Here is a 20377-nt window from a genome sequence, read left to right as displayed (position 1 = left end):
CAGGGATGCCGTGGCAAAAGTTTTCCAGATCCAGTCTCATGCCTAGGGATAATTCTACGTGAAGGAATCTGCAGCTAGTAGTCTCGATCAGATTGGCCTATACTGTTTGCATGGCTAAAATTTTGAATGTCTTGCCACTGATTAACAGTGGACCCACTTACTTTTAGGATTAAATTAAAAAATAAAACGTCAAGGTTGCATACAGTACTCAGGACTTCCAGAATGTTGTATTCTCGATGGCAGCACTGTTTCCCAGTGCCAAGAGGCCACTACTGTGGTGCAGGATCACTATACTAAAACATTAGGCCAAAGAAACTGGAGATGCAACAACTGATTAAATTATGTAAGAAAACTTGGGGTGGTCACAAAAACAGTACTTCATTGATACCTGTAGAGTCCTCTTCACAATGAGATGTGAATATTCAGCAGGTTAGATTGAGGAAGAAATTTCAGACATTCTAACTTTAAAAAATAGGAGAGAATCTCATGGTAAAGGACAGCGAAAGTCACTGAGCAAATGTATTGTGAAAGCATATGGTAAAAACGCTAACACTGTGCTCCAGCCATAGTTGTCTGAAATGAGATCCCCATGCAACACCAGCAAGCAATTAAAAATGCCCCTCACCTACAAACAATTCGACATATTCCTTTTGGTTTAATAAAGCACACATATTTAAAAACAAAATTTATTTTTTGCAACATCCCATTTAATGTGGTTTAATACACAAAAAGCAAAATAACCTCCGTATAGATAAACTGAAATGAAGAGCATTCACACATTATTGTTAACATTAATCACTGGGCTTTAACTGCAGAACAATCAGTGCACCTGGGTGGCCCACTGGCAAACCCACTAAGAAAAACACTGACTTCAGGGAAGGAACTAGAAAATGGAGCTCAGTCCATTCTCTCGACCACCTCCTCCATATACATGAGAACTCTCCAAGGAGGGCACTACTCTCAGCACTGGAGCAATGCCAGAAATTTAAAAGGCGCACCTTGAATTATACCATAACTGTTAGGTTGTGGCACCGTGCTATCATAAATAGAAAAATGTTGACTACACCTCATCAAATTATCTACTGAGGAATAAGCAGCGTAACATTTTTATTTAGTTTCAGGAGGGGGAGGGAATTTCCTAATTTACAAAAATAGAATAAGGGTGAAAACTGTGCAAATGAGACTAGCATATGCTTCCATTGCAGATCCAACAGCATGAAGGAAGAGCTAGAATTTAAACAAGGGTGCAAAGGGTTGGGCCTGTACATATATTACATATATTAAGTATCTAGTACGAGTCAATGCACCAGTCTGATCAGTTACCTAGGTGCTTGGTACATAAGCCATATATTCACCAATGGCCATTGGACTATTCTGTGCCATCAAAGGATTTTAACTATATTTTGAGCAGGTTTCCTATGACCAGATCAATCCACAATGTACTATAACCTACACCAACTACAAAGAAATGGAACTTTAGAATATATATATATATATATATATATATATATATATATATATATATATATATATATATATATGCTCACTAAATTATTTGGACGACATTAGAATCTCAATAGGAGTCTCAGTACCCTGGTATGGTTGTCCCACATTAATTAACCAAATCCATATTTTTCATGAACATTTCAGTTCACTGCGAGTCCATATCATGGAAGTATTCTCATACCAAATATCAAGTCCAGTAATGGGAATGCCGCATCTTGAGCTGCTATAATATTGTGTGAGGTAATTACAGTCACAAGTCCTACTACTGAACATTACCTGCAGGATGTTGCATGGATTGCCAAATGAGTATCAGAACTTGGAGTAAGTCTCTGATAAAGTAGCGCCATGGGAGGAGGCAGTTTGTTACAAATATACTGAGGCAAACAAAGGACAAAGCAAGATCCATTGTAATCAAAGTGAAGAAAGCAGAGGACACTTGTGTGGCAATCTTCAAAATTTTCAGCATGGTTGAACTCATCACTTTAATGTCCTACTTCGGTCATAAGACTGGCCTTCATCCTTCAAAAAAAGATGTTTTCTCTTCAGAAAACCATTGTCTAGTTCTGCGGTGGGGGAGGTGGTGGAGCAGGCATTCCAAACTGAGGTATACCTATTCCCATCATGGTGACGAAGTTGGGATGATCTGCTGGTGGTGGCGGAGGTGGAGGTGGAGGCGTTGCATACATCATGCCTGTGGTGCCAGGTGGGGGTGGAGGCAGAGAAGGTGGCACAACTGATGGCAGGGGAGGTTGAATCCCAGGAGGTACTAACGGCAGATTTCCTGGCATCTGAGATGCAGACGTGGAGGCTGCAGTGGATCCCGGTTGCTGCTGCCATGGTGGAATGGATGTGGTGACTGTGGATGTGCTAGTAGTGTCTACAGAGCAGAGAAAACAAAAGGATTAAAATGATAGCCTAAAACAAATAAACCTACGGGAGTTTAAGGTCTCATCAGGCTGTTATGCTAGCAAAACAGTACCCAGATTAACTGCACAGTGACAATGGAAGAGATACTCCTATTGGAATTCTGCATGGTTATCAAAATTGCTAATCAGGAGCAGAATCCAAAACCCCCAGAGAAACAGATTCCTGGTGGACAAACATGCGCGTTATCCCAGCCTCCGGAGAATCCAAGTTGCGCATGCGCAAATTTACCTACAAATAATCGTGAGGCAGCTGAGGTAGGAAGAAGAGGTGCTGCCTGCCTTCTGGGGCCCCGCCATGCTGTTCCGGCCGCACCCGATGCTCAAGAATAGGACCAGAGTCTCGGACTGTAAGCAATAAATTACACAACCTAAAAATGCAGTGAAACTGTGTTCTTTATACACCCAACCATTTCCCCAAGACAAGCAAAGCAGCACAACATTTAATTTCTTCAAAATAACTGGAAACCAATAAAGTAGGTTATAATCGGGGCTTTATATTCAGGGATTCTAACGGCAATCTACCCAGCAAAAAATATATATATATATCTCACTGCTATAGTATAAAGAGCTACTATATAAAGCAGAGACCAGGGTGAGCAAGACTGGGAGTGATGTACGATCATCTACAGAAAGTGTGTCTTAAGTATCAAGTTGAAACATACCTCATTTAAGAGTTCTAAGCAAAATACAGATTTACAAGAATTTCTTCTTTTTGCTCTGAAAGTGTAAAAACGATTTTACACCAACTCAAACCTGCTCCAATACACTAGTAGGTTGTAAAACATGAACTAAACAGATGACCTGGTAACAGTCATTTGCAATGCAGTTCTAATTACAGCAAAGAATGCTTTGACTCTTGAAAAGACTTTATGGCCAATAGGAAAGCCAAATTCTAGTGCTTGGCTTTGCTTATATCACATCATTGACCTTTGCGGACTGAGAATGCTACTAGTCAAAAAACGTTAACTAACCTACCCTTAAGACAATGACAGAAATAGCAGAAAACTAGTTACCTTGGAGCAAAACCATACACTTTTTAAGTCACTCAATGAGCCTAAAGCTCTTATTGCATACACTACCTTATTTACAGAACACAAAAGCGTAAGATGTCATCAACACTACAGAGCTGACAGATCGTTACATTTTTCGTACACAACTTTCAGGAGCCCATTCATGCTTTCAAGAGCTAGTCAGCTACCAAGTTAGAAATATGAAAGCTTAAGCACTTTAAACATAAGATTGTACACACCAATGGAAATAAATTATGCAGACCAGAAAAGCAAGTTAATGAAATACAATCTTAATTCATTATGGGCACCCTGAATAAAAAATAAAAATGTATGTGTGTGTATATGACTTTTCAAATTTGTCGCTGAAGATAACGTCAATCGCTAGTAAATAAAAATATTAACAAAAAACAATTAGCAAACTTTCACTTTATTTTCAAATGTTTATTCACAGGGACAGAGCTTTGCTGTGATCACCTACAACGCAAATGGAACCCCCGTAATTTAAAACTAGGATGGCACCCACCCTTAAAAAAAAAAAAAAGGGTAGTTACCTGTAACCTCTTATAATTAGCGTTGGTATAGGACAGGTTTATTTGCTTCAAATAACCCCCCTTCAGACTAAGAATCTTTAGTGCACAAAACCATTTAGGAAGCACTCAATATTACTGCCCATTAAAATGATCTTCTTTTTCAACTTAAGTGTGGATGGGCTTTCAGTTCTATGACAGAGGCCTTTTAGAACATGCCAAAATTCCTTTGACCCATCAGGGAGGAAGGCTGGTTGCATGCAACACCAATAAACAGTTAAATGCCGCTCAACTAAAGTTCTAGTTGTATAATTGTTCACTAGCCTAGACCCTTTCATTGATTCGCACTTTGAAAACTTAACTTGATGGGACCTCGGGACGGGGAGGCTTCAAAAGAACAGTGTTCAATATACCCTATACCTGTCCGCTCTAACAGCCATTTCCAAGCAGCAGTGCCTGCTGAAAATATGTGGATAGTTTCACATTTACAAAGAATGTGTAAGCACAGAAGGCAGCAGCCCTTCCATACATTTACTGTAGTGAACTCTGACAGTTCTCTACAATAGGCATTTTGATTTGATCATTTATCAATGTTGCCACCTTTTCTTGATAAAGTCTGTTTTAGCTTAAGACCAAAATAAGCTAAGTGTTGTCCTGATGACATATTTTCTTATTCTATCAAGCATTCTCCTGACATCCCACATGTATCAAGTGTTAAGGTCCTAAACATGGATGGGGAATTGTATTTGCCACAAGGTGGAAAGAAAATGTAAACCTCCATTTTTATAGTCTTTTCTGCCAGTCAATGCCAAAGAGGTATTGAACACATGGTCTCATTAGCCAAAGAACGTTTTGTCAAACTACAATAATGTTCAGAACTAGAAGGTTGCATGTCAAAATGACAATTATGCTGTTTCAGGAATGTTTCAGTTGTGCCCTACATGTGTTAAATGGCATCCTAGAAAACTGAGATGTATAACCGTATGGGGCTTGCAGCACTGAGTTGTCTAAGTTTTGAGATTAACAAAACGGTCTTCTTGGGTAGGCTGCCACTGAGAACATGGATTTTTAGAAGAAAATTGGAGTCATCCGACTTCTCAGCCAATTGCAGGGATTTTGATGGACATAGACATCCACTAGAACCAAGGTGCAAAAGAAGCTGCCTGAATTAGAAGGGTTATTTTTACGCTGCAAGAAAACTTCAGCATGCTTTCATGAGTGTTCAAGCTTCCAGAACTCCAGTAAGCGATGTTTGCCATCTGCTTTCTTCCAGGAGCGCACACATTTGAGGGGGGCGTTTTACATATCGCGAACTTGACCTGAAGGTTTCAGAGCGCTTTACAGTTGCGTTACAGACGGACACATTCATTTTGTTAGGCACAGGCAGAGTTATTTGCCCAGAATCACAGGATGTTGAGCGTCCCTGCTGAGACTCAAAACCGGTTTCCCAGCTTCTATAGGCCACATATCTACATATACCTCTACTACACAGTAGAGCACTGCTTCTGGACCCTATCAATTACAGTCCACTGATGTCTCCAACTAATTGATGATATGAAGTGATATTTATGGACGTTTAACAAAATAGCCTGAAAGAATAGTTCTGAGCAACCATTAGTTTTTGTTCAGACTTTTCAATGGCTCTCCAATGCTATTCTTCCATCAGGAGCAATAAATGTTTCAGAAATTCAATCACATTAAACCAGTTGTAGATATGAAATACTTATGCTCTCTCTATTTGAGGATTTTTGCCTTCAATCACAAAAGTACCTCAATGATGTATTTTGAGCAAGCATTGACTTTGTAACATATGTGAATGATAGAAGACTCTTGGTGCCCATATACCACTTAAGTGCTGACCAACGGAACAGGCATGCACAGTATATATTCTTCTAAAACCAACTCCTCAAACTAAACTTTACAATACTAGCTTGCAAGCCATTAGAATCCGGACTATTCACCACTTGCGGTTTTAAATGAATGAATGAATGGCATCTTTCGGTTATCGCAGCAATGTAACTGGGGCCTGCCGCTGAAAGGACTGACAGGGACAGCTAATCTTGACAGGATGTATGGCAAGATTACTGGCAAAATTCCTGATGAACATTGGTTTTCTCTTCTTGTGTGGGCTGTATGCTTGGGCCCCTATTTGGTGGGTGTTTTTCCAAGTTAGTTGACGACCTTCCTCACTCCTTGAGAAAGGTTACCTCCACAAGTGTTGGGTAGGACTTCTGCTAGAGAGTCTCTTGTTTGGTGCTTCTGCTGCACTTCTTGATGCTGGACCGTTGCCTCTTACCACCATACGAAAGCGCGGTCAGTGTGGCACCTGAAATTGCCACTGCGGTGCTGGTGCCTGACATGCGTGTTGGGAGGCTTGTGTGGTGCAGTAGTTTGAAAACCTCCTCTCAGTCTACTAAGTGGGTTGACTACTCTGCTGCCCTACATTGACTTGGCTAGTTCATTTTCCTTTTTGGAGTTGTTGAAGTGTGTATCTATTGCACTACGAAACATGTGTTCCCATTTAAAGGAGTGCTGATAATGTTGGCGTGAACCTCCTTTTTGAACGGCGAGATTTCCAGCCAAGCATGCTGTCTTAGGGTTATCCCTGCCACAAGTTGTCTTTTTGCTATATTGACTGCTGATTTTAGGCATGTGTTCGCTATGCTTTTCCATTCCTCTGCGAGGGATCTTGCCCTCTTCTGGTGTTTGTCTGCCAGATGCTCACAGTGTTAATAGACATATCTGTAAGCAGGGCATGCATTCTCTCCACCATTTCCATCTTTTTACTTTCCTTATCCAGGGGTGGTCTGGTGGTGGTAGACATTAGTTGCTTTTCCTGGCAATGGCTACTATAAGAGTCCGCTAATGCATTGCCCCGAACGTATGCTGGGTGTTTTGAAGAACGTTTGTGATGTCATATGGGGGCGAATGATATGAAGGATCTGTGTCCACACCTGGCGCAGGTGAATCAGAATCAAGGACTTGTTATTGTCCATCGAAGCCTTAAGAATCCTAGACCCACTGGAACAGGTCCTGTGACTCTGGGACCTCCTTCACACTAGAGTTCTTGCAGCTCTGTCGTCATTGGGGGTTCCCATCTTTTTCAGCGGTACCCAGGTGGGCTTCTCTTTTGACTTTCTTATGCTCCTGCTGGATGATCTTCCTCAGTGTCAGAGCTCTCTCCTTCCACTTTTTTGGAGGGTGGTCCTATTCTGTGCTAGATAGTCTGAAGGTCTCTCGGTGACAGTTTGCTTCTGCCCTTGCCTGGCTGACTTTGCTTTTCTTGTGCCCTCACTTTTTATGGTTTGAATTCTGTGCAGGCCTTGCAGATATTGGTCTTGCGGTCCCTCGGTAGGCAGAGATTGTACACTCGATTGTTGTCCCTCTGGAAAGGTGTGTTCTCCATTACACGGAGCAGGGGGGCACCTTTCCGCACATTCATTGTCTCTAGTAAGATTTTCGGGTTTATTTGATGAATCTTTCTTCCCTCTTCCTTTCGGTGATTGTAGAGCTACACTGAAGCATCCAGACCAAACGGCGGGATAAAAAAAAAGAAAAAGACTATGGAGACCACACATGGAGACTATCGTGGAGGGCGGCTGATGTTAGGAGAGGCTGGACCAGCCACTAAATGGTGATCAATGTAAAGGAAAACTACTATGCAAGAGGAGAGTTACAGACTCAACCACTAGATGGCGGAGTACTGCTCAGCATGTGATCCCAGAAAAGATGCTCACTGCAAAACTAAAAGAATAGAAAATACAGAAAGTATCAATATGTCAGCCAACTACATGGGTTCAGCAGAGAATCTTGGCCCTCTCCAGTAACTGCTGTGGAGCCTATCTAAACAATAGTTTTGCTAAAATTGATCAGATACCCAGCAAACCTTAAATTTGGATAGGAAGGCTTGCATTGTTCCAGTATGATTGGGACTATAAGATAAACTTTAGACTGTCTGGATAATGGGCTTCAAACATGTTCTGCATTAAAAGCTATTCAAGTTCAATGAAAATCATCCCAAAATACTAATATTCAGTGTAGTAAAAGTAACCAATTCATTTGAGGCCATGCCCGTACAGGATTACCAGCAGTGCATCAGGTAGTGTTGACTGCAATAATGTAAAAACTGTTTTGTCAATTTCCAATTCCCTCTACATCGTTAAAAAGAAAAACAGTGACAACGCTTCCAACACCAAAGTATTGATAAGAAGCACAGTCAAAGAAACAGACACAGGAGAGAGCCAAATGATGCAGCCATGCGAAATAAATTGTGCAAGTAGTAAAGGTAAATTATGCAGTGTAATGAGGCACACTGTGATAGTATTACAGTATTTTGTCTTTTGCGCTTATTACTGCAGTTGGTGCAAAGGTTTCATGTCATTAGTAACATTGCAACACTCAAATACACAATAGGCAATTGAAAGGTGCAGGGATGTTGAATTCCTATAGCCCAACATCCAGGACATTATTTGGGGTCAAGGGCAACAAGTTTCCATGTGCATTTTGTCCTTGGGACAAGTAGGCCCAACCCATACAGCACAAACCCTTTCGCTGTCAGTTTACAGTAACACTTTATGGATCAGGAAAGGGCATTGCCTACAGTTAAGGTAATATTTATATCCATGTGCTAATGCTGTTCAGACTTGTATTTATGGTTTATTAATGCAAAGCCTTATTAGGATGAGAGCTCTAAATAAATGCTGTTAGCTCAGAATGCACTACAGACCGGTTCCAGTACAAAAAAGTTTAGCAATATGAGGCCAGGTATAATGCTCTAATGAGATGCAAATATTTGCCGGAGCTTGAAAGCAAGAGGGATGATTCCTTGCATTCAAAATAAAATGTTCACAAAAAGTAAGAATGAAAAAATAAACATTTAGTGAAAGTACTTTAAAAGTTTAGGTACCATTTCTTTGCAGCATCATTTAGCAAAATGTGTATGTATGCTAGTATTCCCCAAAAATATTCATGATGGAAAATAAGTGTAACCAGTTTCAATAAGAGGAAATAAAAATAAACCAGCATTTGCAAATCTATAAGTCTCAAATTGGTGGTCAGCTTTGTGGTGTTACCATTCCATTTCCAAGCTTTATTTCGATCTTTATAGACCATAAAAGCAAAAAATAAAATACACATCACTGAATTTGGGCAATAAAAACATCAATAAACATTACAAAATATAGCCATGTACAGTAAGAAAACAAGTTACATACCTGTAACTACAGTTATCCAGTATTGTTATCTTTCATATATTCATATGCCTGAATCATTCTCTGTCGCCGAGGTGGGAGTCCCACAGTAAAATACAAAAGCAGTGCCATAAGTAAATAACAGTAGTAGGCTAAAAGAAAGCCTAAGGCCTAAATCTTAGTAGCGTATCTACATCATTATAATGAAAAGAACCAAAAGTCAGGTCCAACCAATCAGCTACCAGCACCCGCTAGAACCTTCTCAGCAGAGGCAGTTTTCCTCAGATTTCCTTAGCACAAGTGGGAAGTAAGCATCCCAAATCATAAAAAACTGTCTCGCCGGGGAGGAGGGTGGGTGCATGTGAATCTAAGAAAGATACCAATACTGGATAACTGTAGTTACAGCTAAGTTCCTGGTTTTCTTATCCAGTATTGGGGTATCTTTCATAGATTCACATGCCTGAATCAGAATAGCAAACAGTAAGCCCAAGCAGTGTCGTTTGCGGATGGTGGGAGACAAGTGTTCATAAACTCCCAAAATGCATCCATAATGGTAGAAAGGTCAGCAACATAACTAAGCCTTTAAGAAATCAAATGCATAATAACAAACATTACCGAAATAAGGCAAGATATTAACAGAGGAATATGCAAATATTCAAATAAACATATAAAATAGGTCACATGAAACATAGTAGTGTATAAAAGGGGAAAACACTTAAATCTGACCTTAATGAAAGATGGCGTAGAACCGCTTGTCCAACAGCTGCATCATCCTGTTGTGCCGATTGCAGACATGAATGCTTTGTGAACGTGTGCACATTTTTCCATGTCGCGGCACGACAGATGTTCTCCAGAGTCACTCCAGCAAACAATGCTGTAGAAGCTGCCACAGTCCTAGTAGAATGAGCTTTGACCTTTCTCTGTAAAAGGTTTATTGGCCTGGTCATATCTTCAGTGAAGTGAAAAAGGGTTCTGTAATAGTGAAAGCTTGAATTTCACTGACCCTTCGTGCAGAAGTAAGAGCCAGAACAATGGCAACCTTCCACAAGAGGAATTTGAGATCAGCTTTGTGGATATGCTCAAAAGGTTGTCTCATTAATTGCGCCAGAACGGTATTGAGTTCCCACTCTGGAGGGGGTGCACGCACTGGAGGGAAGGCTCTGAAAAGTCCTTTCATAAATTGCTTAACAAGCAAAGATGTACAGAGAGAAGGTAGTTTGGTACCCTTTCTGAATCTGGAGAGAGCAGCAAGATGAACCTTGACCGATGAAAAAGCAAGCCCAGATTTGGTCAGGGACAGCAAGCAAGGAAGAATTTGTCCCGCAGGAGCTTGAACAGGGTGGATTCGCTTCGCACCTGAGAGATGTTACCGTCCTTGAATTCTAAGAAATCAGGAGCCATGCGTGCAAGTGTAGCGACTGTGGATCCAGATGAACCACTTGACCCCTGTCCCTTGACAACACTGTGAGAGTCGGAGTCAGGCCGATAGGTTTGTCCTGAGATAGTAGAAGTAGCTCCTGGAACCAATACTGTCTTGGCCAACGGGGTGCAATCAGAATGAGACGGCAGCCCTCCATCTTCATCTTGCTGAGCACTTTCGGGATCAATGGTATTAGGGGAAAAGCGTATGCACAAATCCCGGACCATCGCATGGACAGGGCATTCCCTCTTGATCCCTGTTGAGGGAACCTCCTGGCATAATATTGGCATTTCTTGTTCTTCCTCGTTGGGAATAAATCTAGTGCTGGTTTGCATCAAGTTTGGAAGACTGTCCACCTGCTTCTGCTCCAGCTCCCACTCGTGACAGCCCGATAGACCTGCTCAGCGTGTCGGCCAGAGTATTGTGGAGACCCTTGACGTGTTCTGCCCTCAGGGTTATGTTGTGGAATATGACTCACTCCCAACAATTCCTGGGCTTCTTGTGAAAGGGTCTGCGATTTTGTTCCTCCTTGTTTGTTGATGTAATAATACATGCTGGTCGTCTGGTCGGTACGGACCAGCACTGAGGAACCCGCAATCCTTGGGAGGAATGCTTGCAGAGAAAGAAAGATGGCGCTGGGCTCCAACTTCTTGATATGCTATTTCCGGTGTTCTTGGGACCATTTTCCTTGAATCTGCAAATCTGGCAGATGACCTCCCCATCCCTCCATGGAAGCATCAGTTGTTAAAACGAAGTCTGGAGTGGTTGATAGGAAAGTGAGGCCTGGAGCCAAATTCGCTGTCTGAGACAACCAATGTAGAGAATCTTTCATGCGTGACGTGCCCCTGATGGAATCGTCAAACGATCCCACGGCTTGTTGCCATTGAAGATGTAATTCCTCCTGAAGAGTTCTCATTCTGAGCCATGCCAAGGGTATGAGGTTTATCGCAGATTAACACATCCCTAGAAGAGAAGCAAACACCCGGACAAAAACAGACCTTTTTTGAGATTGCCGATTTGTGAAGACGTAACTTGCGGTCTTGTGACAAGAATGCTTTGCACTGTATTGTGTCCATCATTGCCCCGAGAAAAGGAATAACTTGGAGGACGCAACTGTGATTTGTTCTCATTGAGAGTGATTCCTAGTGACGAGAAGAGCTGTAGACATGTTGTAGCATCTTTGGTTGCTTGCTCCAGAAGGACCTTCGAGCAGCCAATCGTCGAGATAAGGCAACACCTGTATTTGAGATCTCCATGTCGCGCTCACTGGTGCTTATCACTTTGTGGAGATTCTAGGTGCCGATTTCAGTCTGAACTGGAGCACCTTGAACTGATAGTGGGCACCAGCCACTGTGAAGCGAAGATATTTGCGATGCTTGGGATGTATAGTGATGTGAAAGTACACATCTTCCAGATCCAGAGAAGCCATAAAATCCCATTCCTTTAGACAGTTTAAGACCTCGTAAAGTGTGACCATCCGAAAACTTTGTTTTTTGAAAACTTTGTTGAGCCTGCAGAGGTCAAGGATCAGGTGCCATTCCCCTGACTTCTTCTCGATGAGGAAGAAACGAGAATAGAAACGAGTTACCCTTTGAGATGATAGAACCTTCTCTATTGCATTCTTGAGGAGCATCTTTAAGGCTTTTTTGAACAATAAGTGAAAATAGTGTTCCTGGTATTCTTCATCATCCTATTCTTGACACCTTATGTTAAGCTCCAAGGGATGTCGAGCTATGCCAAATGGTCCGTCGTCTTCATCGTCATAATCCTCATTGTCAACATAAGTTTCCAAGAGGTGAGATATCTTACTGTAATCCTGCCATTGAGTTTTCAATTGAAAAGGTGCAGATGATATGGGCGTTGAGTGTGAAGGCGAAAGTACCACTGCTGATGGCTGAGTGACAGGCAAAATCGTCATACGAGTTATTCGTCGTCGACGGGGCCATTGTCGACGAACTTGTCATCAACGGGGTCTTCACTGATGTAGTCGTCGACGGGACAGTTGACAAGATTGGTCGACGCGGCAGACGAGATGAGAGACTTTAAAGATAACAGTACCTTCGTCGATGAGCTCTACGTCGACACGGTCGTCGACGGGGATTTAGTCAATGAACTCTTCGTCGACGAGTCTTTAAGAACAGGTTTCTTAAACGTGACCAATCTTGCTGGATACAATAGGTGAAGGAATGGCCATTGAGACAGTAGCAGTCGACGAGGGGGCAGCAGAAGTCACAGAAACCGTCGATGATTGAGTCGACATGAGTTTTAACCTGGGTTTTACTCACGTTTTTTGATGTCGATGGTCTCTTGGCATCCTTACAGGGCAAAGACAGCGTTGACCCAGAGGAAAGCTTAGATGACCTCTGAGAATGGCCAGAAACACCATGGGAAGCCTTGTGATGTTTTCTACCCTCACTAGACAAGCTGTCATGTGATCTAGCCCTTTTACTTGAAGTTGAGGCCTTGTCATCCTCAGCCGAGGAAGATTCAAGCCATAAAAGTAGTCTTGCCTCTCTATCCCTAAGAGTCTTGGTAGGGAAAGTACGGCAAATTCTACAATCCTTAGCAACATGCTTTGGATAAAGACAGTAAATGCAGTCTTTATGCTGGTCATCCACATGGACCCTTTTCTTCTCGCAGGTCTAGCAGGGACTAAAAAGAGCCTTCTTATCAGACATCCTGAAGAAATGAAGTAAAGAACTGAGTAGGCACTCAGAGAGACTCCCTTTTCACACAACGTGCGGCGAAAATCTGAGAACTGCCTTTGCTGAGAGGGTGCTAGTAGCCGATTGGTTGGGCCTGACTTTTGGTTCTTTTTATTATAATGATGTAGATAGGCTACTAAGATTTAGGCCTTGGGCTTTCTTTTAGCCTACTACTGTTATTTACTTATGGCACTGCTTTTTTGATTTTACCGTGGGACTCCCGCCTCGGCAACGGGGAATGATTCAGGCATGTGAATCTATGAAAGATACCCCAATACTGGATAAATTGAACAAATTTCATAACTATTAAAAGAGAATTAAAGTTTAAAAGCGAATTAAACAAGGATTTGGTTTTACCAGTGCATGACATTTTGGCATGGTTTTTGTAAAGCCTTATTGGTGTGGGAGCTGCTGGGCCCTCACCATTATATCAAACATTGGTAAAAGAAAAAACACATTGCCACAGTAGTTCTGGCACTGAACAAAACTACTTTGTGTGCCGATATGTTCCTTGTGAAGGAGAAAAAGGCTGTCACTCGCAGTGAAGCCAGCAGTAATGCATGGTGAACGTGTGCAAGGATGCCCACGTGGCTGACAGATGTCAAGTAAGGAACGCCACGCCCCAAAGCAGTAGTGGCTGCTGTCCCCCTGGTAGAGTGGGCGTGCAGTCCCACTGGAGGTTCCTTGATGGCCAAAGAATAGCGGATCTCAATGCATAGTACAACCCATCAAGAGATGGTACGTTTGTGCACTGCCCAACTCTTTGTGGGTTAAGTGGGCACTGAGAAAGGTTGATTGTCTACCCGAAAGTATCTTGTACGGTCAATGTAGAAAGACAGCGCACGCTTTGGGTCTAGAAGGTGGAGTCGCTCTTCCTCTTTGGAAGGGTCTGGAGGTGAGGAGAAGGTGGGCAATGGGATGGTCTGACATGTGGAAGGAAGTAACCACTTTGGGCAGCAAAGATGGCCTACTACAGAGGACTACTCTGTCTGGATGGACAGCAAGAAGGAGTAGTTTCTTACCTGTAACTCCAGTTCTGTAGTAGGGGTATCTCTGTTATAGTCATAATCTAGTGAATAGTCCCGCCCATGTGCGTGGACCCCGGAGCAATCAAAAATAATCTCTTAAGCGGTCTTCTTTGCAGTCCTGCATAGACACTTAAGAGAAAATCAAGACAAGTAATGCAGCCTAACACTTCCAAGGCTACAAAGGCCACCACTTCATCTAAACAGTGAAAAGGATAGCAAATGTCAGATTTTACACATTTTTACCAAGTTTCCCTCAGAGAAAATTCCCCTTCACCAAAATCCTTGAAATGATAAAGAGGAAGGGTTGGACAGACAAGCCCCCATAGGCTGCCATTATGTGTCTGGAAAAGGGATACCGTGCCTTTAAGGAACTCTCCAGAGACTCTCGGTATCCCAGGATGCACAGCCAAAGTCCTTTTACTTTCAGTTCTTTTTGAAGGTGTATAAAGCAAGGCCTGTAGCATACATTACAGTACCATTTTCTCCACCGGGGAGGAGGGCGGGCGCTTATGACTATAACAGAAATACCCCTACTACAGAACGAATAGTTTTCTTACCTGTCGGTGTAGTTTTGCAGCTTGAAGATCTTTCTGGATTCACTATGCTGTGCATTATTCCGCGGTCTTGTGGTTGGGTCCGGATTCGTAGTCTTTTCTTTGTTTTTTTGTTTTTTTTTCGTAGCCCAGGTGGGCGTCGGCGTCACACCCCCTTGGGTGTATTTCCGGTGACGTCGGCATGCTTCCTGCGGAAGCTCCCACTCTTGGGCGCCATCTTCTGGTTCTTTTTTTCCGTGTTTCTTTTGTTTCCGAAGTAATGGCAATGTTCTATTTAGTTGATATTTTACCGCTTTGTACTTTTAAAAGTCCTTTCTTTTTTTGTTAACCACCTCTTCTCTCTCCAGCCTCATCTATCTGGCGGAGGTGGGTGGGTTCGCTAGTGAATCCAGAAAGATCTTCAAGCTGCAAAACTACACCGACAGGTAAGAAAACTATTCGTTTTGCAGCGTGAATCTTTCTGGATTCACTATGCTGTGCATAGATTTTGTAGCGGTTTCTCATCTCTGTGGCGGCTGGGTGGAAGATGAGCGTTGGGTGTTGAATATGTGCTGTAGCACCTTCTGTCCAACTTGAGCTTCCTCGTTCATTTGTATATCCACACAGTAGTGCTTCGTGAACGTGTGCACCGAAGCCCATGTTGCCGCCAGGCATATGTCCTCTATGGGTGTGTTAGCCAGGAAGGCTATTGTAGCGCCCTTCTTCCTAGTGGAGTGGGCAAGTGTCCTCTCTGCCAGATCTTGTCCTGCACGCTTGTGGCAGAGTTGAATTGTCTGTGCGATCCATCGTGCAATGGTCTTTTGGTTACTGCTTTCCCCATGAAGCTGTTTGCGAATGACACAAAGAACTGTTTTGTTTTCCTGTGTCCCTTCGTCCTTTCAATGTAGTGCATGACTGCCCTTCTGGCGTCCAGGGTGTGCAGAGCTTGCTCTGCGCTAGTTGTTGGTTTTTGGAAAAAACTCGGTATCTGTATAGACTGGTTCATGTGAAATTTGGATACCACCTTCGGCATGAAGTGTGGGTCAGTCCTCATTACAACTATCATTGTGTATTTGTATGTAGGGTTCTTGTAGCGTCAGCGCTTGAAGCTCGCTTACTCTGCGTAAGGACGTTATTGCAACCAGGAAGGCTGTTTTCATAGTTAGCATCTTTAGGGAGGCCTTGTGAAGTGGTTCAAAGGGCTCTTTCATGAGTTCCATTAGGACTGTGTTCAAGTTCCATGCAGGTGGCGGCACCCGCTTGGGTGGCGCGATCCTTTTCGCTCCTTCTAGGAATCTCTTCACCACCTGTGATGTGAAGAAACTCCTGCACGTTTCTCCCCTTGTGTAGGCGACTATCGCTGCTAAGTGAACTCTTAAAGAGGATGAGCTAAGGTTCTTCTCCAGCAAGTGCGCCAGGTACCTTAGCACTGTGGAGTCCCTCTTCATTTTATTGTGAAGTCTTTCTTGTCTGCACCATATTGTGAATCTTTTCCATTTCGCAACGTAGCACTTCCGAGTGCTGGGCCTTCGTGCCTCCCGAAGGACCCTCAGGGTGCTTTCTGACAGTCTCAAATGTGCGAACTCTGTCCTCAGGAGCCACGCTACTAGGCTCATGCTCTCTGGCTCTGGATGTAGTACCTCTCCGTTCTGCATGGAGAGTAGGTCTTTCCTCCTGCTGAATCTGTGGGGTGCACACTGTGTCATCTCCATGATCTGCGAGTACCATGTCTGCCTCGCCCACTGTGGTGCGACCAGTATCAGTGTCATGTTGCTCGCTCTGCACTTGCTCAGCACTCTGTGCATCAGTGGTATCGGGGGAAAGGCGTAAGCAAATGTCCTTGACCAATCTATCCATAGGGCATTCCCCAGTGACCGCTCCTCGGGCTGCCTGGATGCGAAGTTTTGGCATTTTGCATTCTGGCGTGTGGCAAACAGGTCCACCGATGGTGTCCCCCATCTGTCAAACAGGCACCTTGTCTCCTGAGCATTGAGCTCCCACTCGTGGGATGCAGATGTCTGCCTGCTGAGCCAATCGGCTTGTATGTTGTCCTTCCCTGGTAGGTGTATGGCTAGCAGGTCTATCTTGAGAGGGATGGCCCATCTCCATATCTCCTGCGCCAGCGTTGAAAGCGGGGCTGACTGTGTGCCCCCCTGCTTGTTGATGTAGAACATCGCAGTGGTGTTGTCTGTTTGTATCAACACCTTGTGTCTGTACAGTCTTGTTTGAAAGGCTTTCAGTGCAAGGAAGATGGTCTTCAATTCTAGGTAATTGATGTGCTTTGCCGCATCTGTTGGCGTCCACAGTCCCCTCACCTTGAGCTCCTCCATGTGAGCACCCCATCCCTTCAGGGATGCGTCTGTGGTGATGGTCACTGTTGGCGTTGGGGGCGTTAGAGGCTTTCCCCTTGTTATGTTCTTCATGGTCCACCATGCCATCTCCTTCTGCACTGCGTGCGTTACAACCACTAGATCCTCCCAACCGCCTGTAGCTTGTGACCATTGCTCCTGTAGCCATTCTTGAATGGGTCTCATGTGGAGTCGTACATTTGGTACCAGGTGGATGCACGATGCCATCATGCCCATGATCTTGCTCGCAAGTCCTCACTGTCCGAGCTTGTCCCTTCCGGTAGAGGCGAGTTTCCTTCACCAGCGCCCTCGCCCTCTTCTCGCTGGGGAACACCTTGCCCTGTAAGGTGTTGATCTGTGCTCCCAGGAAGATCTTGACTTGTTCCGGTTCCATTGATGATTTCTTCCAATGGATTGAGAACCCCAGGCTTATGAGCGTGCTCGTCACTGTATGTGCGTGCTGCTTGCATTTCTGGTATGAGTTTGCTTTCACCAGCCAGTCGTCCAGGTAAGGGTATACGTGTATTCCTTGCCTTCGTAGGTGCGCTGCGACTGCTGCGAGGCACTTTGTGAAAACTCTTGGTGCTGATTTTAGTCCGAAGGCCAGTGTCGTGAACTGGTAGTGGCTTTCTCCAATGGTGAACCTGAGCATGTGTTTGTGCTTTCTGTTCATTGGGATGTGCAGGTAGGCGTCTTTGAGGTCTATTGTGACCATGAAGTCCCCGGTCTGCAATTGTGGGAGCACCTCTTGCAGGGAGGTCATTTTGAAATTTTGCGTTCTTATGAATTTGTTCAGGAACCGTAAGTCCAGAATGGGTCTCATTGTCTCGTCTACCTTTGGTACCAGGAAGTACGTTGAGTATATTCCTGTGTTTCTTTCCTTGAAGGGTACCCGTTCTATGGCCTGCTTCCGCAGGAGTTCCTTTGCCTCCTCCTGAAGACACTGCAGCTGCTTGCTTGCTAGTGTTTTTCTTTTTGGTTTTCTGCTTGTTGGCCTCCCCTCCAACTCTATGCAGTATCCGAATTGGATAATGTTGAGGATCCATTTGTCTGATGTGATTTCTCTCCATTTCTGGAGGTAAAATCTTAATCTTCCTCCCACTGGTGTTATGTGGTCGTAGGTGTCTATTTTGTCCTGACCCCTCTGTACGTGCTGCCCCTTGGGATCTTTTCTGTGGGCGGGCACACGTAGTTTTTTTTAAGTCACTTAGAGGCGGGCTGCTGCTCCCCTCTTCTATTTTGTCCCCGTCCATTTCTCCCTCGAAAGGACTGGCCTCCTTGTTGGTACTGCCAGGACTGCTTCTGCTGACCATGCTGAGCCTGCGAGTCTGCCTGGTGCGTTTGCTGGAAAGCCTGGTGTGATGTACCTGGCTGGTTTCCGCCTCTCCCGCCGGGCCTCCGTGACGGGGGGCCCCTCTTGTTCCCTCTGAACTGCAATGCTCCCATGGATCTTGCGGTTTCGTTATCTTTTTTCAGTTGACTGAGCGTTTCATCAACTGTTGTTCCGAAAAGCGTGTTGCCGTTGAACGGTGTGTTCAGGATGCTGTGTTGCACCTCCGGTTTGAAACCTGAGATCCTGAGCCAGGCGTGCCTCCTTTCCGTGACACCCATCATCATGAGCCTGCTGGCGGTGTCTGCCCCATCCAGGGCTGTCTTAAGGCAAGAATTTGCCGCGTTTTTTCCTTCTTCAACCAGCTTGTCGGCCTTCTGCCTGGCATCCTGGGGCAGGTCCTTCACCAACTGCCCCAGCCCTTCCATGATCTGGTACATGTGCCTGTTTATCAGGGCGTTGGAATTAGCCATGCGCCAGTGGGTTGCGGCATTCCGTTCGATCCTTTTGCCCACCAGATCCATCCTTTTGCTCTCCTTATCCGGTGGCGGACCCGAGGTAGTGGGTACGTTAGCCCTCCTCCTTGCTGTGGCCGTGATAATGGAGTCTGCGGAGAAAGTGCCCTGAATGTAGGCTGTGTCCTTTGTGGAATGTTTGTACTTCTTCTCAGTTCTGGGAGTTACTGCCTTGCATGTTGCGGGTTCCCTGAATGCTTCCTTCCCCTGAGCCAAGACGCTTTCGAGCATTGGAAGGAACTGGCTCCTCGTTTGTGTTGGGAGCAATGTCTCTAGAAGGAAGTCTGCTTTCTGCTTCTCTTCGTCGAGCTTGAGCTTGAAAGCTGCTGCGGCAGATTGTATCACCGAGTTGTAGGCCCCGATGTCGTCCGGCGGCGAGGGCCTCGAGGGGTAAGTGTCGACCACCTCCTCCGGGCTGTCGGTGTCGACATCTATGTAATCTACCACCTGTAGGTCAGAGGGTGCCGACTCTGTGTCCGTCCTGCTTTCCTCTTCCTCCCCATAGTTGTAACTATCGTAGGGATTCTCGTACTCCTCCTGGTCGTCGACCACCTCGACGTCCTGGTCTTGTTACTCGGCGACTTCGGCGATCTCTTCTTCCTCCTCGACCGCCTCCACCACCGGTGGCTTGGTCTTGTGAGGGATCGTGAAGGCTTTCATCTTTGCATCAAAATGTTTCTTCCGCTGCATGATGTTCTCCATTTCGGCCTCGAGGCGCCTTCTCTTCTTCTCCATCTCGGCCGCGTGTTCCGCGTCGGATGGGTCAGCCGGTCTTTTCGGCAGATGGCTCGGCGCCGTGCCTTTCGGTGTCGAAGTTTTCGACGTCGACGTCGAACCGGATTTTGGGTCTCTGGTCGTCGTCGTCGGTTTTGGGTCTTTCTCCCTCGGCGTCGATCGATCCTTTTCGGGGACGATTTTCGACGTTTTCTGCTGATCAGCAGCTCTCGGCGCCGGGGACTCCTTCTCGGAGGATCCGCTGGGCCTGGGAGTAGTCGCGGACGCCGCCTTTTTTGGCGTCGGCGCTTTCGGGGTCTTGCCCTCGATTTTTCTAGACTCAGTCTCTTGGGTTCTTGGGGGCCGAAGAGTCTCCTACCTTGTCAGAAGTCTTCGTGTAATCGGTCTCTACGACCGTGTAGCTGTAGTCTTTGGCGGCAGCGTTGTCTTCTTCCTCGGAGGACATCCCCAGCTCGTAGAGGGACGGAGTCGGGGCCTTCCCCTGCAGGGTGGCGTGTGCTACCCTCTGCCTCTCTCTCTCACACGAAGGGTCTTCGGGGCGAAGGCGGAACAGGCGTTGCAGTCTCCGCTTTCGTGGTTCACCGGTAGGCAAAGGTTGCATACCG

At 44.9% G+C, this 20377-nt stretch overlaps 2 protein-coding genes across 6 annotated transcripts in view; both read right to left on the bottom strand.

Moving 5' to 3' along the window:
• Window positions 1-672: 672 nt before the first annotated feature.
• SF1 (splicing factor 1) overlaps window positions 673-20377 on the bottom strand; it is a 147104-nt gene continuing 127399 nt past the window's right edge. For 2 of the 5 annotated variants that reach the window (XM_078660471.1, XM_078660475.1), the window contains exon 12: window positions 673-2383. In XM_078660471.1, coding sequence (XP_078516597.1) covers window positions 2064-2383 — 320 coding nt within the window. In that variant the 3' untranslated portion in view covers window positions 673-2063. Of the gene's footprint in view, window positions 2384-2661; window positions 2801-20377 lie in introns of those variants that run through there. The other 3 variants (XM_078660473.1, XM_078660472.1, XM_078660474.1) reach the window with 3 other exon arrangements.
• On the bottom strand, window positions 2807-19161 carry LOC144781565 (uncharacterized). The gene is made up of 2 exons (XM_078660476.1): window positions 14854-19161; window positions 2807-6368 (listed from the first exon to the last, which is right to left on the bottom strand). The coding sequence occupies exon 1, from the start codon at window positions 18013-18015 to the stop codon at window positions 16807-16809; it is 1209 nt and encodes a 402-aa protein (XP_078516602.1). The 5' UTR covers window positions 18016-19161; the 3' UTR covers window positions 2807-6368; window positions 14854-16806.

Source organism: Lissotriton helveticus, chromosome 9 (genome assembly GCF_964261635.1).
Source record: "Lissotriton helveticus chromosome 9, aLisHel1.1, whole genome shotgun sequence".
Lineage (NCBI taxonomy): Eukaryota > Metazoa > Chordata > Amphibia > Caudata > Salamandridae > Lissotriton > Lissotriton helveticus.
Note: the sequence above shows the minus strand (reverse complement) of the source record. Positions and strands in the feature narration are given on the sequence as shown.